The 21413-nt window shown below is 37.2% G+C and overlaps 1 protein-coding gene and 1 long non-coding RNA gene across 2 annotated transcripts in view; one reads left to right on the top strand and one right to left on the bottom strand.

Annotated features, from left to right (window-relative positions):
- The window catches only part of SPEF2 (sperm flagellar and cilia associated 2), a 48836-nt gene extending 35315 nt beyond the window's left edge, over window positions 1–13521 (bottom strand). The window contains exons 1-7 of the mRNA XM_088532109.1: window positions 13464–13521; window positions 12480–12582; window positions 8854–9106; window positions 7731–7901; window positions 6093–6233; window positions 4931–5013; window positions 3823–4033 (exon numbers count right to left, since the gene is read on the bottom strand). Of these exons, the coding sequence (XP_088388235.1) occupies window positions 3823–4033; window positions 4931–5013; window positions 6093–6233; window positions 7731–7901; window positions 8854–9106; window positions 12480–12582; window positions 13464–13521 (1020 nt within the window). The remainder of the gene's footprint in view (window positions 1–3822; window positions 4034–4930; window positions 5014–6092; window positions 6234–7730; window positions 7902–8853; window positions 9107–12479; window positions 12583–13463) is intronic.
- The window catches only part of LOC148593136 (uncharacterized), a 396995-nt gene that overhangs the window by 187549 nt on the left and 188033 nt on the right, over window positions 1–21413 (top strand). The window lies entirely within an intron of this gene.

The raw sequence follows: 21413 nt of genomic DNA, 5'->3' as shown, positions 1-21413 counted from the left end.
AGTGTTCTCACTGGGAAGCAGCATGATGTACAAAATCTGATATCTGTATCTGATAAGAAGGCATTTGCTTGAAGTGTGGCCAGTGTGGAGGGACTCTGTGTATGCTGTGGACTTTTAATTTCCAAAGTACTTTGACAAAACATACTAATATCTCCTTATTACTGTACCTCTTTTGTATGTTCTTTATTTTTTCCCCTCTGATCTTGGGTATCTAACTTGAAGCCTAATCTAACCTAAAGTTTTTCCCATTATTTTCATGGTCCATAACTGTTTCTGAACGCTAAGTAAAAGCACCAGTTTGCCATTGAAATCCCACTGCTAAACATCACTCTTAGAGCAGAACTTTAAAGGAAGCTTCTGCTTTCCTGAATATTTGTCCCAGATATGTAAAAACTGCTACTAAATGTAAAAAATAAATTTAAAGACCTAAATTGAGAATTATTTTGAAGATTTTAAATTCATTTTCCTAAGAACAGAGGGCAAGAATAAAGCATTGTTAATACTGATATTTCATCAAGATTTCAAAGATGAATAGGAGATGCACAGATTTTGCTTCCTATTAAAATAAATAACTTCCATTGTTTTCCTTAGTTTTACCTACTTATGTCTATTCAGGTGTTAGTACAGCAAAAAGTATGCACCAGATGAAGATGGATCTTTAAATCCTAATTTAAAGAGGACTGAAAGAGCCACCTTAACACACTGGTCATGTTTCGTATTTAATCCATCAACTGTATGGCATAATGAAAATTGAAGGCAATTCATTTAGGTGAACGGAGTCTTTATAAAGGAGTAGTTGCTCCTGTAGAACCATTCACAGTACTCAAAAGAGGTATTTACTTTGATTGGAATGGAGTCTGGATATCACTCTAGGTAATCAGATGTTTTGACATACTAAGGAGGCCTAAAAAGAGCAGGAACTTTCTGAGGAACAAGAATATCTGAATAGACAATTAACTTGGAACCGTCAGTAGATACATTAGGTTTCAAAACACCAATTCCTCATTTAACAATGGATGCATATTGGATAGAGAAGTAGTGGTAGCAATCCTTATACAAACATGAACAGTCAAAATACTGAAACTTTCTTGGGCTGGTGAATTTTGAACCTTCTAGGCCTACTAGGAGATATGATAGAAATGATAGCTTCATTTTTGATTTTATCATCTTACATTAACTACTCCTTCACAGAGAATTGTGCAGAGGCTGAATCATGTTTATGATTTAATAAATCATATAGTAATCACAGTAATTAGTAATCATTTACAAGTAGTTTTGAGGAAGCATAACACACACTTTTTCAGTTTACCTATTTGACACAACACTGGCATCCAGTGGCCAAACATTATTACCATGTTTATGTTTCATATTGTATATACACCCATGACTACCTCATAGGTATTTCTAGATTCTATACCCTCAATTAATTTAAATATAAAATAATTCTGTCCTGTTGTATAGTCAGTCATAAAACATATAACCAAAACTATTAATTTAGTATATATAAATCTATTTAGGTGGCAGACAATAATCTAGCAATAACAATTAATTTCCCCTTCCAAACCTATCTTCACAGTATATTGCTGACAGCAACTTCCTCATGGCTTCTTAAATTCAAAGAGATAAATCTAAATAGAGTATTTAAAAATAACAACTACTTTGCAAAAAGAGTTTGTCAGAAGTGTGTAGATCAAAGATTCAGCTGGGATGAAACTGTGTTACTGTCAAACTCTTCCAGCTGCTGCTTGTGAAAATCTGATCGTTTCACCCTGTGCTCCTGCTAGGGGAGTGGCATGTTATTTCAAAGCATTTTTGCTCTCAGGCCCTGACTTGTATGACAGCCTGTCATGCACCAAGTCTCAAAAATGAGAACAAGATTCTTCTAGTGCAGCTTAGAAATATATGTGTGTGGACAGGAGACACACAAAAGCACTCTTAAGGCATCTGAACTGACTGCATAGATAGGATCCCAAGTACTATGTTTAAGTTTTATACAGTGTAGGTAGAAGTTTGGCTTTAATGACTATCAGGAAAGCCACATTTCACCTAACAAATCTGGTTTTGGTTCAGTGGAGGAAGAAACTAATATTTAATTACTTTGTATGTTTTTAATCTGTCATATAAAAAAAGAAAGTATCTTCATATATTTCACCCTTAAGTCAAGCAAATTCTAGTTTCTAATCTCTCCTAGAATTCCCCGTAGTCACATCTTCCCCCACTACTTGAGAAGCAAATTAGCACTAAATAGATCTTTCTGATCTAGTTAGGCTACTGTTCCAGTCAACTGATCATTCGTCTTTTCTTCCCACCCCTGCAGTTTGTGACTTCTATTTTCCATATATTGATGCTATATGTTTCCATGAGAAGTGAGGGACACAACTGGGGGATTTGCTTTCCTGCGGAGCTTCGCTGGAGCCAGTCTGACTGGCAGGACACACCAGCATCTCCTTTACCTCCAACTGGCAAGGTCCATACTGGCTGTCCTGCCTGCCTGGGCAGCACTGTCTAGCTTAGAGGTGCACCCATGGGTGCTGCTGCTGCTGCCACCTGGCCAGCAGCTGATAACCCTAGCACTCTCAATCATCAGTCCAGGCAGCTGGGGCTGCAGCTGATGGTAGGGAAAGAGCAAATGTTGGGACTGCACTGATTTTACAAAACTGAGTGGTCAAACCTTTTCATGGCCTGTGCATATCAACAAGGAAATTACCCAAAATCTCCTTGAGGAGGGCTTTAAGACAAAATACATAGCTAGATGGAGCTGTGCTGAGCTGCTACAGCTGTTCTTATTTTTCTATACATTATAGGTCTGGGAGAACTACTAATGCTAATTCCTATTTGTCCTACCCCAACAGGTACAATTTATTCTTAACAACTTCAAAAACCTCTCAGAACACTGTATGTTAATGCTTTAGAACATATTAGGTAATTCTAATTTCATACTTTTCTGTTTAGAGATGCAACACGTTTTAATTGCCAAAGGCAGTAAGGGAGACAGAATCAGCTATATTGGGTTCAATGTGCCTCATTTCAGCTAAAGATCCACAGTATTATACTAAGATAAAAGATGCTGAGAAATCACAGAAATAAAGTAAGATTCTCTTCAATGATCACTACAGAGAGAAAGATGTGTAAAGTCAGTCAGCTAAGACCTGCTTGTGAATAAGGAGTGTCCCAGGAGGAATCTCAAAAGCTTTTTGCTTTACAGTACAGGACAGAATTGAAATTGAATAACCTGCAAAATCTTTTTTTGACCCAAGACTGCCATCCTCCCATAAGACACACCTTCTATCCCATAACACAACAACAATTAAAGCTCTAATCTGAAAAATAAGTATTTTCCTTCTTCATAGCATTCTCACAGACCATTTCAGAATTCATCTAGTCCAGCTATTCACATTATATATTTGCAAATGGAGTTCTATTTTCAACTGCTTAGTACTTCATTTAATATTTTTAAGTAGTACCACCTTCAGCCCATGTATACATTTCAAAAAAAAAGTTTGTATTTGTTTGTTTGTTTGTTTGTTTTAATAGAGGAGAGAAGAGAGGGGCAGAAATAGGGGACAGCTTCATCTGAACTACTATTACTTACAAGGATGAAGTCTGACATTAGAGTGGAGAAAAATAATGTACCACTTTTCATATTTTTCAAGGAACAGTGACCGGCATAAAAGCAATTTTCAGAGATGAAGTGTATATACTTTCCTTTCCCCTCCATATTTTATTCAACCCTTCAAAAATTATGTTTTTTTATCATTGTAATCAAAAGTTTAGCTTACCAGTTGTGCATGTTTTTTGATATGCCATCATACATTTTCTTACCTCTTGTGCTTCATGTGCTATTAACTGTTCCATTAACATTTTTCGTCGTCTCTTTTCTCGTTGCTCTCTAGCAAATGTATCTTCCTCCATACGTTTTTGAATTTTCTTTATATATTCATCATCTGAATAAATATTTAACAGTTCGGTAGTCTGTGCTGTAGTTTCTAGGGTTGCATGCAACTTCTGTGTTTGCAATGATTTTTCTGTATCACTGGCAAAAATATTAAATAGCAAAAGAACACTCACTCACTTTACAGAAATGATAGTTCTTAGAAGTGTTTTCATACAGATTTAGTGAACTCTGACAAATACACACTAGAATTATGTGGCTAGTCCTCTTCATGAATAGTGCGGTTACTTTTTGATGTCTTTATGCCCCATAATCTCTACCTTTCCTGAGGAGGTCCCTAGCACTGACTGGAGCCAACTGTCAAGCAGTACAATTGCCAATACTTAATATCATAAAAGCTGAACTCTGCAAAAGCAGAAATTTAGTATGGCTTGCAGAATATCAAATAGAGATGTTTTACTCTTCAAAATGTCCATTCTCTCTGACCACATTTTTTTGCGAAGTTATTAATCTGAGGGTTTTTTTCATGCAGAAGTATCTGTAGGAGTATGCTCTGAGTGCCATGCCTCCCAAGCATGGTATCACTAAAGAAGAAAGAATAGCTATTACATTCACAAATGAATCAAAATTAAAACAGCATTACTCAGAGGAGAAAGTTTGCTTTTCTCCATTCTTCTTCGAAATGTGTTACCGTGTACCACCCTCCTCCTTCTGCAGGTCTAGCTGACCTTGCAAATTCCATGTCTGCAATGAACTGGGAAGAACAGATGTGTTTTGTGTCTTTTATTGCTGCATGTATGGCAAAAAGGAGAGAAAGAAGATACAGTCACCAGTGCTACAGTTACACATAAAATATAAACACCGTGACACTGCTGGAGCTGGAATACTTGCAGTGCAAGTGAGCATACAGACTCATCACTCAAAGGAGAATCACAGCTCAAGTTAAGCCAGCCATCACATTTTCTCTAAGTAGTACATATGGTGAGCATCTTGAATAGGATCCTATCTAAGTTTAACAATCTAATACCCAAATATTACCTATCAGTGACTTGGATCTTGAGTGCTGCTGTGGTATTTTCTGTCATAGACTTCTCAAATTTTTTAATTTCCTTGTATGTGTCCTGAAAGAATAACACAAAATGTAACGTTTCTTTTCTTTTCACAAAGCATCATAAATAGGTTCGACTATATTCACAGAGCAAGTATTACGTAAAGATTTTTATGTCACATTAACACAACAGAAAACATTGTCCTGAAAATATATCAAATATATATTATATATTATTACCGGGACAAAAGGCAAGATTATTTTCTTCTCTTGACTTTCATTTCCTTGCATTTCCCCCTTTTCCTATCTATAATTATATTCACCAGACAGAAAATCCTAACTTCCTGCAGATGTACATTTCCAGGGTGATTTTGATTTTACATGGGACTCAGGTGGTTTGTATAATTCCTATCATTGAGGGATTCTGAAACAAAATATTCTAGACTATGTTCTGCTTTAAATTTAGTGGCTTGATAATGACTGTGACAGTATCAAGCAATTACAACCCTACACACTGCATAGAATGCATCTGTTTGAAGAGTACAATGTTAAAAACTGGTAATATTCAGAGCCCTAATGACATCATAATCCAAAATCTGAGATTCTTCCCCAAGTACTCCTCAGCAGAAAACACAGAATATACTTTTTGGATTGCTGCCATGTCTTGATTTCATCTGGGACAATGGCCAATTTCAAATCTTCCTGACATTTCTGGTATATATAGCAGGCCTTTTAAAACCATGTTGCATAAGCTCATACATTCTGCAAACATTCCTCATTCACAAGTGACAAGGAAAAATTAATTCTTTATTTCTTGATGCATTCCAGTCAGTAGACTAGATGCTAAAAAAATATAATCAGGAATTAAATTACCATCCTACTACATTTATTAAGAACTTTATTTTAGATCAAAGCAAATTTTCCATATATAACAAAAGCAGAACCACATTGCACATTATTGATATTTTGCCTGCTTTTCACTGCTTGATCATGTATTCCACTACATAATTTCTACAGTTATATTAGCAATTCCTGATATATATTCTGATAATATTTGGTACATGTTCAATATTTGTAATTATAAATACTCCCAGCATGTATATTTTTTCCCAGTTCACATAATTAACATTAAAAATTACAATTGATAATTACCTCTGCTTCTTTTTTCTTCTTTAGCAATCTTTTGGCTTCAATAGCTTTTAAGGTATGGGTTGGTGGTGGCTTGGGAATCTGTATAATGGCTGCTTGAATCCTGGCCATTATTTCATTTTGTCTCCTTCTTCCTAGGCGAAGCTGAATATTTAACATAATCTATTCAGATACTTGAGTTGAAACAAAATAATATTACTCTAATACACTACTAATTTACCTATAGAAGTAAATATAATTAATCAATTGTGAAAAAATATATTCTAGAAAGAAAGTAAAAGAACAAATCAAGCTTGAAACACAACAACATTTTTTAAAAGTGGATGATTAGAATACCATGGAAGCAAATAATCCTTTTTGTTTTGTCTGCAGTTAAATCTTGTTTTAAGAATATTCTCAGAATATTCCACATATGAATTACTATTTTTACATCAAAGAAATGATGTTGTAAAATACATTTTAAATTAAATTATTATTCCGGATTCTGAGTAATCTCACAGTCCTGCAATAGGCTACAACATGTTCTCAACTTGGAGGATGAAGACATGTTTCAAGTTCTAATAACAGAAAATGGTACATCTATACAGGCTATGTCTTCATTAACAAATAGTTCAGTGCAATAGAAGCTGATCTGTGATGAAAAACAGTTTGTGCTCTATGCAGACAATGCTTTTAAGGGGTTGTATTAAATGCTATATCTAGTCTAATACCTGTCCCAGATCATTAGGGAATAGACATAGCATTAGGGAATACTACTGAACACTGAGTCTCAAATGATCAAGAAGTGGTAGGCATCTAAATGCCACCTTTAAGTGACACTGCACAGGATATATATGTAGCTAAAGGGTGGAGTTGAGTAGACAAAAGAAAAGACTTTTCTACAAAGAGTCAAAGAAAACTAAAAAATAAACAAACATAAATTCTGTCAAATAGAATTTGAATAATACTTATTTTGAGAATGTTTCCTTATAGTTTCTTCTCAGACACATGAAGGTACATTTTTTATTTTTGTTCTTACAGTGGCTATAAGAAGAGTTTAATAACAACAAGATCCTTCAGGGAAGAATTTTTTAACTAGTCATGCATAATACTCATCATGATTCAACAGCCTTTGGCTAGGCAGCAAGCTCATGTATATGAAAAAAACAGGCTGTATCTTGGATGTGTGTTACCTTATCCAGAGAAATTAAATCTTTTTTTTAACTTTATCAGAAAAACTACACAGAGATGCAAGATGTACTGAGGCCTTATCACAACAGATATCCTTCCCTTTGTCTTCTTCTTCAGACTGAACAAGGCTTCGTCTTTTCTTCAGAAATGAAGAACATCACAAACCTCTTCTACAAGAACACTAAGCCACACAGTTATGAAAGTACATTTTGTCTTCAAATCTATCAAGAGTTTTCATGTATGGCAATGTGCAAACATTCTTAATTTAAACTTAAGGACACGATTTTTAAATATTGTTTTAGAGTGTGTAATATACAGCATATATCTTAATGCTTGTTTGTTTTTCTATGAACACGTGATTAGGTAGAACAGAGTTAATAATTACTCACACTGACTCTAAATAAGTTATTAGGTAATTGAATTTATGAACATACTTTTTCAGAAGTTTCTTTATAGAAAGTAAATAGTCACCTTTTCAATGTCTTGGGCTCTTTGTTCCTCTTGAAGCTTTTGAATTTTCTGTTGTTCCACAATATGCGCACGAGCTATTTTATTTTCTATTGCCTTAGATTTCTTTTCAAAATGCTTTGAAACCTGCTGCAGTTGCAAATCAGTTTGACGAGGCATTAAATTTTTCAGACGCTAAAATTATATTTCAGGAAAATTGAGAGTCAGAAACAGTAAGAAACATATTTAAACACAATAATCTTGTAACACACATTTAAAACAGTTTTGCTGCGTTAATGGAATAATATCTAAATATGCTAAAATAACTTTCAGGAAAAAAAAAAGGGCCGGTTCTATCAAAATCAACATGCAGAATTTAAGTTAAACAATGTCAAATTCAAGTACATTAAATTCAACTTAAACATAAGACAGAAAAGTTTTTTTACTGTGAGAAGGAATAAACAGCTTGCTGAGAGTGGCTGCAGTCTCCATTCATAGAAACATTCCAAACTGGACTGGACAAAGTCCTGAGCAATTTACCCTCACTCACCCTGCTTTGATGAGGGTGGCCAGACTCTTCCAAACTCTGCTATTCCATGACTCAAGGGGCATTCTGAATGTATCTATTGCCAGGAGTTAGTCTCAGTTGCTCCAATTGCTTTAACCTATCCATGTATTTTAGGTATGCATAAAAGAATGCTTTGACTGATTGGTGCTGCTCCTGCATGTGTTAGCAAACTTATTATCTGTAGACTGTATGTCAGGGTATGTGCCAGAGAAATGAGAAACTTCATCCAGCTGGGTTTGATTCATGATGTATAGCTTCATAAACAATGCTCTTCTTGATAACAAATTACAATCTGTATGTGATAGGTGCTGTCATTAGTTTTTTCCTCTTTGTTTTATACACCTCTATTACAGGTTGCAGCAAAGTATAAAGATATGGAGAGGTGTGTAACAGAAGGAATCAAACTGCTGGGGGAATCAAATCACTGGTGCGCAATGCTCGGTGCTTCCTCTGTGTCTGATAACTTCTATCTATCTCCAATATGCGGAAAAGTATTTTGTTTAGAACAGAAAAGTAAAAAATGTGCAGAGGGGGAGCATGCAAACTGCTTAAGAGGTATCCACAGGTAGACACACTTACCTCTCGATATAAAACACTTTCAATAGACTTGAGCTTTGCAGGACCTGCAGGTCTCATTGCTTCCATGGCTCCTCCAGTGAGCTTTGCCTTTTTCTTTTTTTCTAAAGCAATATACAATTGATATAAAAGCTTTGTTGCAGCCCCATGCTGTCCTGTCATGATGTCTTGGGCTACATTCTCATTAAATTGTACACCAAGGAGTTGAAGTGTTGGCTCCAGACGAGAAAAATTGTTAAGTTTTGCATTTGCAACTCTAAATGATTAAAAAAGAAAAAAACAAAAACAAGCAAAAAAAAAAAACACAGAACACAAACTTACAGTCAAGCACAATTTTTTCCAATAAACATGTTCATGTCATTCATCTCATAGCAAGATTAGCTGAGGTAGGGAGGGGAGAGAGAAAGATTTTCTTAAAGTGATGTGACACAACCTTTGACTTGGCTTGTATACTGTAGCACACGCAACTGGTTGGTCTAATAAGCATAATTGAGGAAAAAACATGCTAAGTTGTATACTCTGTATATTGATACATGCACACAAAAAGTCTAATAGCATCTCATAGCAAAAAATAACCTTCAATTACAGCTAGGAATATATCGTTCACAAATAAATAAATAAATAAAATTGAAATTTCTGAATCAGCCCAGTTGAGCTCTTGCCAATCAAAATATAGGATTTTTAAAAACTATTTCAGCTTAAAGCTATTTAAAACTATTTTAAAACTATTTAAACCAACCCCCCGCAAAATCTCGTCACATTTCTTCCCCAATGAAAAGAAATAGAGCAACCAGTTAGAGTAGATGTTGACAATAGAACAGTATGATTCAAAATTGAAATGGTCAAAGCAAATTGTTAGAACATTGTACTTTCCAAATATAGTCACCTGACTACCCAACAAACATTTGAGCACCTGAGCTATAGCATAATTCTACAAAAATGTCCAATTTTAACTTAAGAATACTGTAACTCAGAATTCATTTTACTCCTAGACAAAACATTCAAGGAGCTTATTATTCTCACTGCAAAAGTCCATGGATCATTTCTTATATGATTTTCTTAATTGCTGCTTACATTGCTTTTAGAACAACTTTTCAGTCTTTGATTCAAGATTAAGGTAAAGTCTCTTATCAGAAGTCATCCTTTAGAAGCTGTGATTATATCATCTCTTAACTTCTTATTGTATAATCAAATCAGATTAAGTTTATTGAACCTGTTTTATAATCTAAATCTCATTTCAATATTATTGTCAGAATTTAGACAAAACAACATTTCATTTTTCAAATATGGACAGCCAAACAGGAAGAAGTTTTCCTTTTAAAAATCCTAATATCACTTCCTTAATTATTATTCCCTTGCTTATGCATCCAAATACCATGAAACATAAGCAGCTAATGGGCTTAGATGGTGCTAGACTGTTCAAGATGACATCTTTTTCATTTCAGTTAGTGCCTTCCAGATTACAGCTTTATAAAGATTACAGCTTCATAAAGATTACAATTTTATAAAGCCTTCCTATAAATGAAATCTACATTTTCCCCCCTTACTCTGAGGTGTAGGATCTTACCCTGGGCTGTGCTAAGAAACGTTGAATAGATGTCAGTTTACCAAATGAACCTGCATATTATACTTTATGCTAATGTAGTAGCATACTACAATTTTAAATATTATATTATCTTATAGACATTAAGTAAGATTAGACAAACAGAGGTTCTTGCAGGAATAGCCCTAAAAACATCATACAATTACTATTAAAAAGCAATAAAAGCTTTTAACATTCAGGAGCAAGACACTGAAACTGAGAAAACACCACCTGAATTCTCAATAGTGGCTAAAAAATCAAACAGTATAAGTAAGTACTAAAGGAAATAATGAACAGAACAAACATCACAATGTCTTTATGGATTCATAGTGTACCATAGTAGAGAATACTATATCCTGTCTGTCTGTCTCTCTCTCTTCAGAAAAAGATTCATCCCAAGAGGAGAACCCTCTCCTCCTTCTCATCCTCAGAAGAAAAGCAACAAGGAATGATCGCAAGCATAAAACACTCTCCATAAGAGAAACAATGACTTTGGCCTTCCGAAATGCAGAAGCCAAATCTATTGCAGATATTTGAGGAGGGATACAAAAAACTTTTAGTAAAATTATGAATGACACAAGAGGATGAACAGAAGAATATAATTCAGCTGATTCTCTTAACACAAGAGACAGTTATCAACTAAAGCCATCACATGGCAGATTCAAAGTGTGAAAATAATAACAGAATCACAGAATGGTTGAGGTTGGAAGGGACCTCTAGAGATCATCTAGTCCAACTGCCCTTGCTCAAGCAGGGACACCTAGAGCACGTGGCACGAGGTCACAGCCAGGTGGGTTTTGAAGATAATATTTCATATAAATCAATTATCTTGAAACAAAATTTTCTGCAGGTTACCCTACATGCCTAGATAATAAATGGAAAATTAAATAATCTCAATGGACAACAAAAACAGCATCCGTAACAACAAGACATTGGATTCTCTCTTGCTGTGCCCTCTGGAGACATGAGAATATGAAAGAAATGAAGTGTCATAACTGCATCAAACTTCCTCTTCTGCCCCAGCAATGCACTCTAGGCCCAGCATTTATATGGGCCTCTCCTTGCACCTACTGAAAGGATGTTGGACCTTACCTAATCAGAATTCATCTGGAAACAAAAACTCAAAACACCTTTTTAATCAGGAATAGCTGACATGACATCATTCGAAGTTGCTACAGTATGTCAGAAGTAAAAGCCTCCTGAAGCTCTCCTTTTCAGGCAGCAGAAACCCTGGATTTGCCCAGAGTTCCCAGACGTCCATCAATGATCAAAAAAATTCCCAAGAGGTCTAACAGTTTTAGAAGCAGAGCCCATAAACTGCTGTGCAAACTGTTGGGTCTGTTGGCTGCTTTTGACAGTTTCGCTCAAGCTCCTACAGGATGGTCTGGCTTGGATATGAAAGAATTTAAACAAAAGATTAGAAGTGCCCAGAACATCCAAAAGAGGCCATGCAGCCTGGCATATGTGATATACACGTGCACCAAGGTGGAAATGGAGCATAAGTCAGGGAATCCTGTGAGCTGCACCATGGATATACCAATGCCATAAAATCTGCAGAGAATTTTCCCCCTTCACTGTAGATATACCAGCTTTGTTTATAAACTTATGAATCCTTAATACATTCTTCCACCATGGTCCCACTCAGAGCCTCACAATGCATTGGCACCAATTTCATTTTCAAGATGCTGCAATGGTAACCCCCATATCACACATCAGGCTTACGGACTCCACATATCTCACAGGAACAGGGACAGTATCTCCAGTCTTGCAGATATCCTGAAGAGTTTGTTGAGCTTTTAGTCTAGCAGGCTACCTTTTTCTTAGTTACGACCAAAATTGATTATTTGCTTCAAACAACGTAATGAAATCTTTTGGAAACATGAAGTTAATCAGTGCACTTAGTACAACCAACGTTGGACTTATTGGTAACTGCATCATATCATGAAAAATTCAAGACATTTTTCCTATCCAGAGTTAATAAATTTTAACTGAACAGTAAATATTAGCTCCAATTTCTGTAAGAGATAAATTTTCCATGCACGCTGACCTGCTCTGTGAAAACTGATTAAAGTCATCCTGAAGCTCATACTTGTTCAGAAGTTCTCCTAGGAGATAGCCGGTTGAAAATTCTTCTGATAACGATCCTGGAACTAAGGTGGTTTTGTTAAAAAAAAAAAAAAAAGAAAAAAAAATCTTAATCCAACTCGTTATTATTTTTACAATGACACTTGTAAATTAAGACCAAACTTTACTAAATACTTGCAGTTTTCAAGCTGCAAGTAAATATGCCTTAGCTGGTCATTTAATTTTCACTTTCAGTGTTAAAAAGAAAACATCCTCATAATTGTCATTAAGACAACTATATGTTGCAAATACGAAGTCTTCCATAAAATATCACAGAACGGTTGAAGTTGGAAGAGACCTCTAGAGAACATCTAGTCCAACCCCCTGCTCCAGCAGGGACACCTGCAGAACATGACACAGGTCGCAACTAGGCGGGTTTTGAATATCTCCAGAGGAGACTCCACAACCTCTCTGGGCAGCCTGTCCCAGGGCTCTGTCACCTTCATGTGCAGAGGAATGAAGAGAGACTGAGCCTGGAAAGCTCCTCCCTCCAAGTGGGAGGAAGCTTGGACAAGCCTGGCACTAGGCTTGCCATGCCAGGCAAGCCCCGCTTTGCAGATATACCTATCCTCATACTCCTACCCCTGGGCCTTGTTAGTCAGGACGGGCTGAGCTCCTCGCGTCTCTTGAGATCATTGTGCTTAGAGGAAAACTGTCACTGGCTTCACCCTGAAAATGTCTACCTTGTGCTTGAAGAGTAAAATTCTACTGGGACGCCATGGAACAGGCGAATCCCTTGGCTGAGCAGCCAGAATCAGCCACACGGCTTGGCGGTGGAACGAGGCCTCCGTCATGTCATGTGGTGTGTGTCCTGTCGTGCAGTGTTGTGGCGCCCCACTGTCCCGTCCCACGCCACGGGCAAGCCTGTGTACCCTACCTCCCCCCGGCACGGGGGGCCCCCACGCACCCACGTTCCGGGAGAGCTTCACCACCTCGTTCAGCCACTCGCACAAAATCTCCGACATGACGGAAGGGCAAACGGAGGCAGCGGCGGCGGCAACGGCTGCGGCGGCGGCTCAACCGGCCCCGCGAGCGCCGGGCATCGCGTCCCGTTGCCACGGCGACCGGGGCCCGCGCGTGCGCAGAGCGGGCCCTAACACGCCCCCACGCTCGGCCGCTGCCAGCGCCCGTCGGGAAGCTGGCGCATGCGCCCTGCGAGGGGCGGGGCGCGGCGGAGCAAGGTGAGCGCGCGGCCGCGCGCGTGTGCCCGCCGGCGGCTGCGGCCGTGGGAGCGGCGCGTGCCCGCGGCGCGTGCCCGCGGCGCGGCGGCCGTTGGGCGCTGAGGGGGCCGTTGGGCGCGCGCGCCGGACGGGCTGTTCCGCCGGGGCTGAGGCGCGGCGCGTGAGCGCAAGGGGCTGGTGGCTGGTGGCTGCGGGGCAGCAGAAGCTACAGGTGGTCGCCAGCCGCTGTCATTTGCCCGCCTCGTAGGTAATTTCCCTGTGGGACCAGGCTCTCCGCTTCGGCTGGCGGCTTCTCGCAGCGCCCTGTGCCTGCCACGCCAGGTCCTTCTGGCTGCGGGGTTGCGTGTGAGCTGCTTGTTCAATACCTGTTTGAATCACTACTGACCCTTCCAATCCCTCCTTGCTCGTTGCTGAAAGCTGCCTTTGTGTGAGGGTGAGTGCTCTCGAGCGGGAAGCTCTACAGGCTGAAGAATAATTTGACGGGAAAATAACAAATAACAATAATAAAAAACACAAGGGGAAATTGATCTGGAGCAATTCCCCCACCATGGTTCGTATAACAGCACAAATTATTGGGTTGCCACAAGGTAAAGCAGGAGGGAGAGCAAAAGCTGCTGGGAAAAAAAAGGTTCCGTGGCAGTTTAAGTGCATGTTACACATTTGCTAGAGTGTGGCCCCACGGAAGTGTGTGTGTAAGGAGGCTCCGAGACTTTTCGTGCCAATGCAACTGTGTGCGAGGCCGCAGGATAAGGCAGCCGGGGGAGCAGCATTCGAATTGAAATAGACGTGGATCGATTTGTGTCAGCTTTTATTTATACTAGGTCATCTTAGTCCTTGCACGTCTTTAGCTTTCTATACACTTAGCTGCACAAGCACAGGATAGTATGATGGGAAGTAAAGGGCTTAGAGGCAGGAACCAGTGCATCCTGCTACCAACTGTGAAGTGAAGCAGTGGGGATCCACCTGATTTAATTAATTTTCACATACCTTTCTAATACACAGCCAGACAATGAACTAACTAATTTTCAGAAGAGGCAATGATTAACAGTTGATGCAAACAGCCTGAATATTGTGAATTCTGTATCCCCAAAAGTCTTCAAAATAAGTTGCTGGGCCTTCATGGAGGATGTACTTTAAACCAGAATAAACTGCTGAGTTTTATAACAGTCAATGTGTAACTCAACAGTCATTTGTGTCATGAGAAGGTCAATATAGAACTAGTGGCATAAAAACAAAGTAATAAAGTTTGTTTAAAAGAGGAAAAAAAACTTGGAGATGGAAGTAATAAAACTTTGGTTAGAAAAGCATGAATCGTGAGAGAGAATTGTATTAAATCTCTCATGTAGGCTTAACTTCAGTAGTGGCTTGCCTTTGCATCAGCAAGAGGCTGCCTCTTTGCTTTTTACAAGTCAGTTGTTTTCATGCTGTTCTGACTAGTAATGAAGTAATGTAGTAACCTTTTTCTTTTTTCTTTCTTCTTTTTCTTTTTCTTTCTTTCTTTCTTTTTTTTTTTCCTGCCTTTAAACTTAGGAAAGATGTCTGTGTTCTGCTTTGTGAAAGCTGAGTCGTCAGAGTGTTCAAAAGAAGATACTTATGAACAAGAAGTAAGGTAACCAGTTTCCTGCTTCTTCACTTCTGTAAACACCAACAATTTTATAAGATGCTTGTTTTGTTCTATATTCATTTTATACTTCACTGCTAAGGATGCCAGTGGGAATATAATGTAAATTCCACACCGATTTCCCAAAGAAGATTATATATCTGGTAACTTTGAGACACTAATACTGTAGAATGCATCTTTTTGTTTTGTTTTCCACCAAAAAGAATGTATTTATTGTCTTCTTGTATTGAAAGGAAAGAATTGTCAAAAGGTTGTGTTTATATTGATTGAAGACATAGAAGACATCTGTCTGCTGAAAACAGGCAGAAATTCAGGTGCCATGGGTGAGCTTATATTTCATTCCTTTTAGCCTCCTGACATAATCTGCATGTGAAAAATAAAGAAGTCAATACTGCACATTTTGTGGATATTAGTTTGAAAACCATGAATATAACGATAAATTAATCCCATTGCATGCACAAAAATAAAAGGGCAATTAACTAGTTTTAAAAATTATCACTAAACTTTAGTCCTTTATTATAAAAGAGTATTCAAAATCTTTTAAAGGTTCAAGACTCTAAATGATGGAGTTGCTCCTCACAGAATATTCCCCTGGCCTTCAGCGACCGTGGTTTAAGGATCTTCTGCACCCAGCTGAAGATACACATTAACTGATCTTACTGTGCCATGCAAGTACTGCAAGAGTCCCCACTTTAGGTGCTTGTAGAACAAACTCTCACAATGCTAATGCACCTGTATACGATATGGGCCAAAGAAGAAGTTACTTAGCAGTAACCACAGTATTTTAAATGCTTGTGTTACCTCTGTTCATACACTGATGAACTGTATGAGACAGTCTGAAAAATTCCAAGTACACAGTGTTCAAGAAAAGTGTTGCAGCTGAGCACGTTATTTTCTGTACTGCAAAGTGAATTATCACTGTGTAGATGCATTTTGAATGAACCTCATTAAACTCCAGGGAAGATTAAGGCAAGGGAACAACAGAGTTTTGAGACTATAAAGATGAAATGGGGCAAAATGCTTCTCATATAAGGAACAAATCTATTCTTACAGCTGGCTGATGTTTTTTTCCAAACTGGTAAGGAAGGGAGACGATAAGTAAAGAAGAAGACAATCCCACAGAGCCATAATTCATTTGTTATCTGTAAGATAATATGCTTCAGTTTAGCCGAGTTAGATTACCACTACATTTAAAATCATTTTTTCTCTTTTTTTTTCTTTTTTTTTTAAATTTTCCTGCAGCAGTCTAAAGAATTTTCAGCTTCAAACCAGATATCCAGCATCTCCAGGATGACATGTTTGTTAGGATTTGTCTGTAGTGGATAGTGGTATATCCTGTGATTAAGGTTTGGAGTGTTGATGCTATTTGTTTTAGTTTGTAAAATTTCAGACTTAATAAAACAGTCACTGTGAGTGCGCGCATGTGTGTGTGTGTGTGAGTGCGTGCAAACACTGACATTAATGACAATCCTTGAAGAGATTCTGTGGCTTTGAGGTAGGAAATGTTGCTCAGCCACTTCAATAACAAAGGAACGCTTTGTATAGAAAGTATCAAAATAACTAGCAACAACACAATGTAAGCAATGGAAATAAAGAAGCAATCTGCTAGCAGAATGAGAATTCACATGAGCAAATGAAAAACTAGAAGACTCATTAAAACTAGTCTGAGTAACAAGGACATATCTTAATCACAAAGTTAGTTACTACAGAAATTTGGGGTTAGTGTGTAGGTTTATGTCTATAAAAGATATCGTAGCAAAGGAATGGAGAATTAAAGGCATTTTTATTTTGAAGGCCTCTGAACTGGTATAGCCATTTTTGAGCATCTTATTGATGTTTGTATTTCTTCCCTGTTTTAGTAATAGATTTTCCTTTAATGACTGTATGGTACATTTATTCTGTAAGAAAGTGGAAGATTCTGGGATGCAGAATACAATTTCAAAATGAGAGACTAGAAGTAGCTGGGAAAAGTAGCAGGACTGGTCTTAAAGCTTGAAGATTAGAGGCTGGAACTGAGTAAATATTCATAAAAGAAGGAGCTGACGCCAATACCTGGTCAGGAAGAGGTGGTTTACAGAACAGAAGAGCTAAAGGGGACAGAAAGTTCCAAAGCTTGAACAGTACCTCAAGATTCACTGTTCACTCACCATTTCTTCTGTCTTCAAAGCAAAACACACTAATACACACTAATAAAGGATGTTTTCAATCACTCCTGGTGACTATCCACATCCACACACGTGTATTGGTGTCATAATTTAATATGGTCAGAACTTAAACTATGCAAAATTTTCCTTGTAATCATTTCTCCTACAATCACACGACAACATGCGCTTGTGCATATATGAAAGTTGTTCAGTCACTTTTTCAAATTCTGTATAGTCTGTTGTAAAAAAGGCAAAGCTAGGTAGTAAATAAAGTTCAAATAGTATTTTTTTGTTTTTTGGGGTTTTTTTTTTTTTTTTGATGTGCTTAGTTGAGTTTGGTCTCTGGCATAATGTTTCTATGAGATACAAATAAGAGTTACTGAAACCAGAGTTTTCCAGCCAATTATAAATTATGCCTTTATCATTTTATGGATGCATTATTCATATACAATGGCCTGATGTATTTTCAATAGTGTTTGGTAAATGAGTCATAAGGCCTCATCATTTAATATTTTATCTTCATCATTCCAGAAATGCTCATTAACTGGGCACTGTTTGTCTTATCTCCTTTCACTACAGCTTTTGTCTAGCATTATTAAAGAATGCTTGTAATGTAACTAGGATCCTTTTGGCTGCTATTGAAATACAACTACTCTTTCTTGTAGAAATAGGACAGCTATTGTGCACTAATAATTTTGCCCAATTCTATTTTTAAGGTAGAAAATGAAGAGGTTTTGGAGTGCAGAGGGAATGCAAGTATCCACTAAGTAACTAAGTGATTTGAATTTGGCTGGAATCCTTGCACCTAATGCCAGAGCTTGAAAGCTTATATTCTATTTTTTTTTCTCATTATGTTGAATGAGAACATTGGTCAAGCATACTGTATATTGAAAATGTTCTTAGTAGAATGATACTTTTTTCACAATTTTTCTGTAATCCACAGTTGTTAGCTGATTAGGGTAAAGCTAATGATGTAAATAGTCAAGAAAAAGTAAATTGCTGTTGATGTAGTTAGAGAAACAGATGAGATCATGGGCTAAAGTGCCAAGTTGCTCCTTTGAATAATAAATGAATGATGAGTTCAGCTATGCTAATACACAGAATTTCATTTTATAAGAAAAATATATGTATACACTTTCTTTTCCACAATAACTGTTGATTTTCCCTTTTCATGAGTTGCAAATTTCTCTGATCTTATGCCAGATTAAGTTTGTGCTCAGGCTGATTCCAGCAGATTTTTTTCTTCTTGGGCAACAGAGTTGCTCATAGTGGTACAGATAGGGATGTCCTTGTGTTTAATGACTATTGAAATAGAGTTTTGTTTAAGCATTTCTTTATCTTATTCATATTAAAAAAAATCATTCGTGACTATGTGAAATATGGCTAGAAGATTTTAACAGAAATAAGAATTCTGCCTTAAAATAAGTGAAATTCTGTAAGGAAGTTTAAAATAGTACTGAATGAGTGAACAGAGGCGCTAGTGAAAGATGCAGAAACGGTAGTCAATAGTTCATGTTTAGTCCTGTAACTTAATTCAAAATTCTATCAGATGTTCTTCTCATTCTTTATTTTGAAATGTGGCACAAATTAGCACTCTAAAAGAACAGAAGAAATTAGAGTAGATAGGGATTCGTGTGTGGGAGAAGGACTGTTACAATAACTGATGAATCAGTTCTAATCATATAACTACACAGCATGTTCTATATTCATTGCTCTAGTAAGAATTTAAGATGGTTTGCTACTCTGCTTCTGATTTTCCACAGCTCTCCAGCTCCAATAATTCTTATCCCCTTTGGTATTCAGAATTATACCGACTCCTATATCCCCATTTATTTTCTTCATAATCCTGCAGTCTTCGCATATCATGTGTCTTCCTTCTAAATTTCAGTGACCACCCTAGTCCTTTCCTAGCACCATTCCTATGCATAGTTGATTGTCAGAGTTTTTTAAGGACATTCTGAATCATGTAAGATATTTGAATCTTATACCATATCAACTCAACTAACTCATCTTCTCCCGGCTATCTAGTGTGCTGGTAGAAACTGTCTCAGAGGTTTTTCTTAGGTCCAGTTGCAAGAATGTGCACTTTCTGGCCATTTCAGTCTTGTGGAACATGGGAGGCCAAAACCCTCTTCAGCTGTTCATTTTGTGCAAGCACCTTGTAACCCATGTGGTATGTGCCTGTTTTATCATTTATCTATCTAGACAATTCAGTGTTTTTGTAAATTTCAGTTTTGAAATTTCTCCCCTCCTTCCACAAATGGATGGTAGATGTTGTCCTTTATCACTGAGAAGTCTCATATGAATAAGATTTAAAATAGCAACAAGTGAAATCGTAGTTGGAGGCTTAAGTATGCATAAAACCATCTGGTAAATTTGCCAGCTTTTAGAAAAGTAATGTTTAATGGAGGATTGTGTCCTGGGAAGCCCTTTGTCAAGTATCTGCAAATTTGCACAATTATGCCTGTGTTCGTGTTGTATATTGTGCCTTATTCTGAACCTATGATATAAATTCTGACTTATCTTATGCAATTGATGCTCAAAGTCTGGCATGTCCTTTCTGCTACCAGGATTAGGGAGGATCAGCTGCTTTTCTGTGTGTTTATCCTATTATGCAGAAAGAATGTTTCCAAAGACATAATTACCAATGAAAAGTTTCTTTTCAGTAGTACAGTAGCAGCATTTGTTGGATAGACTGAATCATTAACGATACCCACAATGAACCATTTTCTTCCTACCTCTTCTACCTCTGCACAGGGAGCAGAGATATGAAGTAGTGATAGTCTGTTTAGGTACACACTTGGATGAGTCTCTCTTCACTGACAGATGATGTGTCACAATATTCTTTTTCTCTTTTGCTCACTGATATGTTCTGACAATAAAGGTAGTTCTGCCCTTCCTCTTATGTTATTTCTAATTAATCGGTTACTTCTGTTTACAGTGCTGAATCTAGATCCTCAGGCTCCACTGTCCAAAACAGCTATTTCACCTGTAGATGTAAGAGTATATTTTTACTAATATTAAGTATTTTCTTACATATTACAAGAACTAGTTTCCTAGTAAAATTCATTCATTCTTGACATTAAAATCAGAAGAGGGTCCAAAGATTTCATACAAACTTGAATAGAAATTTTACTGCTCATTGTAACATAGTAATTTCTTCTATTTCATTTTAAAATGAAAAGTTTTCCCTTTCACAGCATAAATAGTAATAAAATATGTAAATAAAGTCTTGCCTTATTTCATGTGTTTCTCAATTTCCCTTTGGATGGCAGCACAAAATTCTTTCCCTAAAGTTCATGTTGCTGCAGAAACATAATCCATGTATTTTGCATACACATAAGAAGACTTGTAGAACAGAATAGTTCTTATCCTTCATTTAGAGAAAGGTGGCTTTCTGAGATCTCTGTATACTGCTTTATTTTCCTTGAGGGTATAATTCTTTTCTCCTCATACTTGTAATAGCAAAGGCCCTATGCATATAACAGGCAAGTGCAACAACCTGTTGAAAAGGTTATTTTAAATCAAGCAAATTCTCTGTTTTGGTCAGAGGATGTTTTATGTATAATAATAGCAATAACTTTAAAGCATTTTTGAGTAATTTGTATTAACTTCTAAAGGTGGCCTTGATTTTTTTTCCATATTAATTTTTTAACAAGGCATTGCTGCTAACCATTTCCACTGATGAAATAAGGATTGTTACCCTCTTAGTCAGAATGATGCACCAAACCTTATGATGCCTTATTGGCATCATGTCACATAATTGCCTCGGCACTAGTTTCACCGAAAGAGCTGTCTCGATTTCTGATGTCATATTGAGAACTGAAGCATGAAAAAGAGAATTGAGATTGGGCAAAATTCTACAGTATTTAATTTCTTCTTCAGCATGCATTGTCCTTTTATATGCAAAC

Source organism: Tinamus guttatus, unplaced genomic scaffold, assembly GCF_059628265.1.
Source record: "Tinamus guttatus ecotype Peru unplaced genomic scaffold, ASM5962826v1 Tinamus_guttatus_pri_ptg000455l, whole genome shotgun sequence".
In the NCBI taxonomy this organism is placed as follows: Eukaryota; Metazoa; Chordata; class Aves; order Tinamiformes; family Tinamidae; genus Tinamus; species Tinamus guttatus.
Note: the sequence above shows the minus strand (reverse complement) of the source record. Positions and strands in the feature narration are given on the sequence as shown.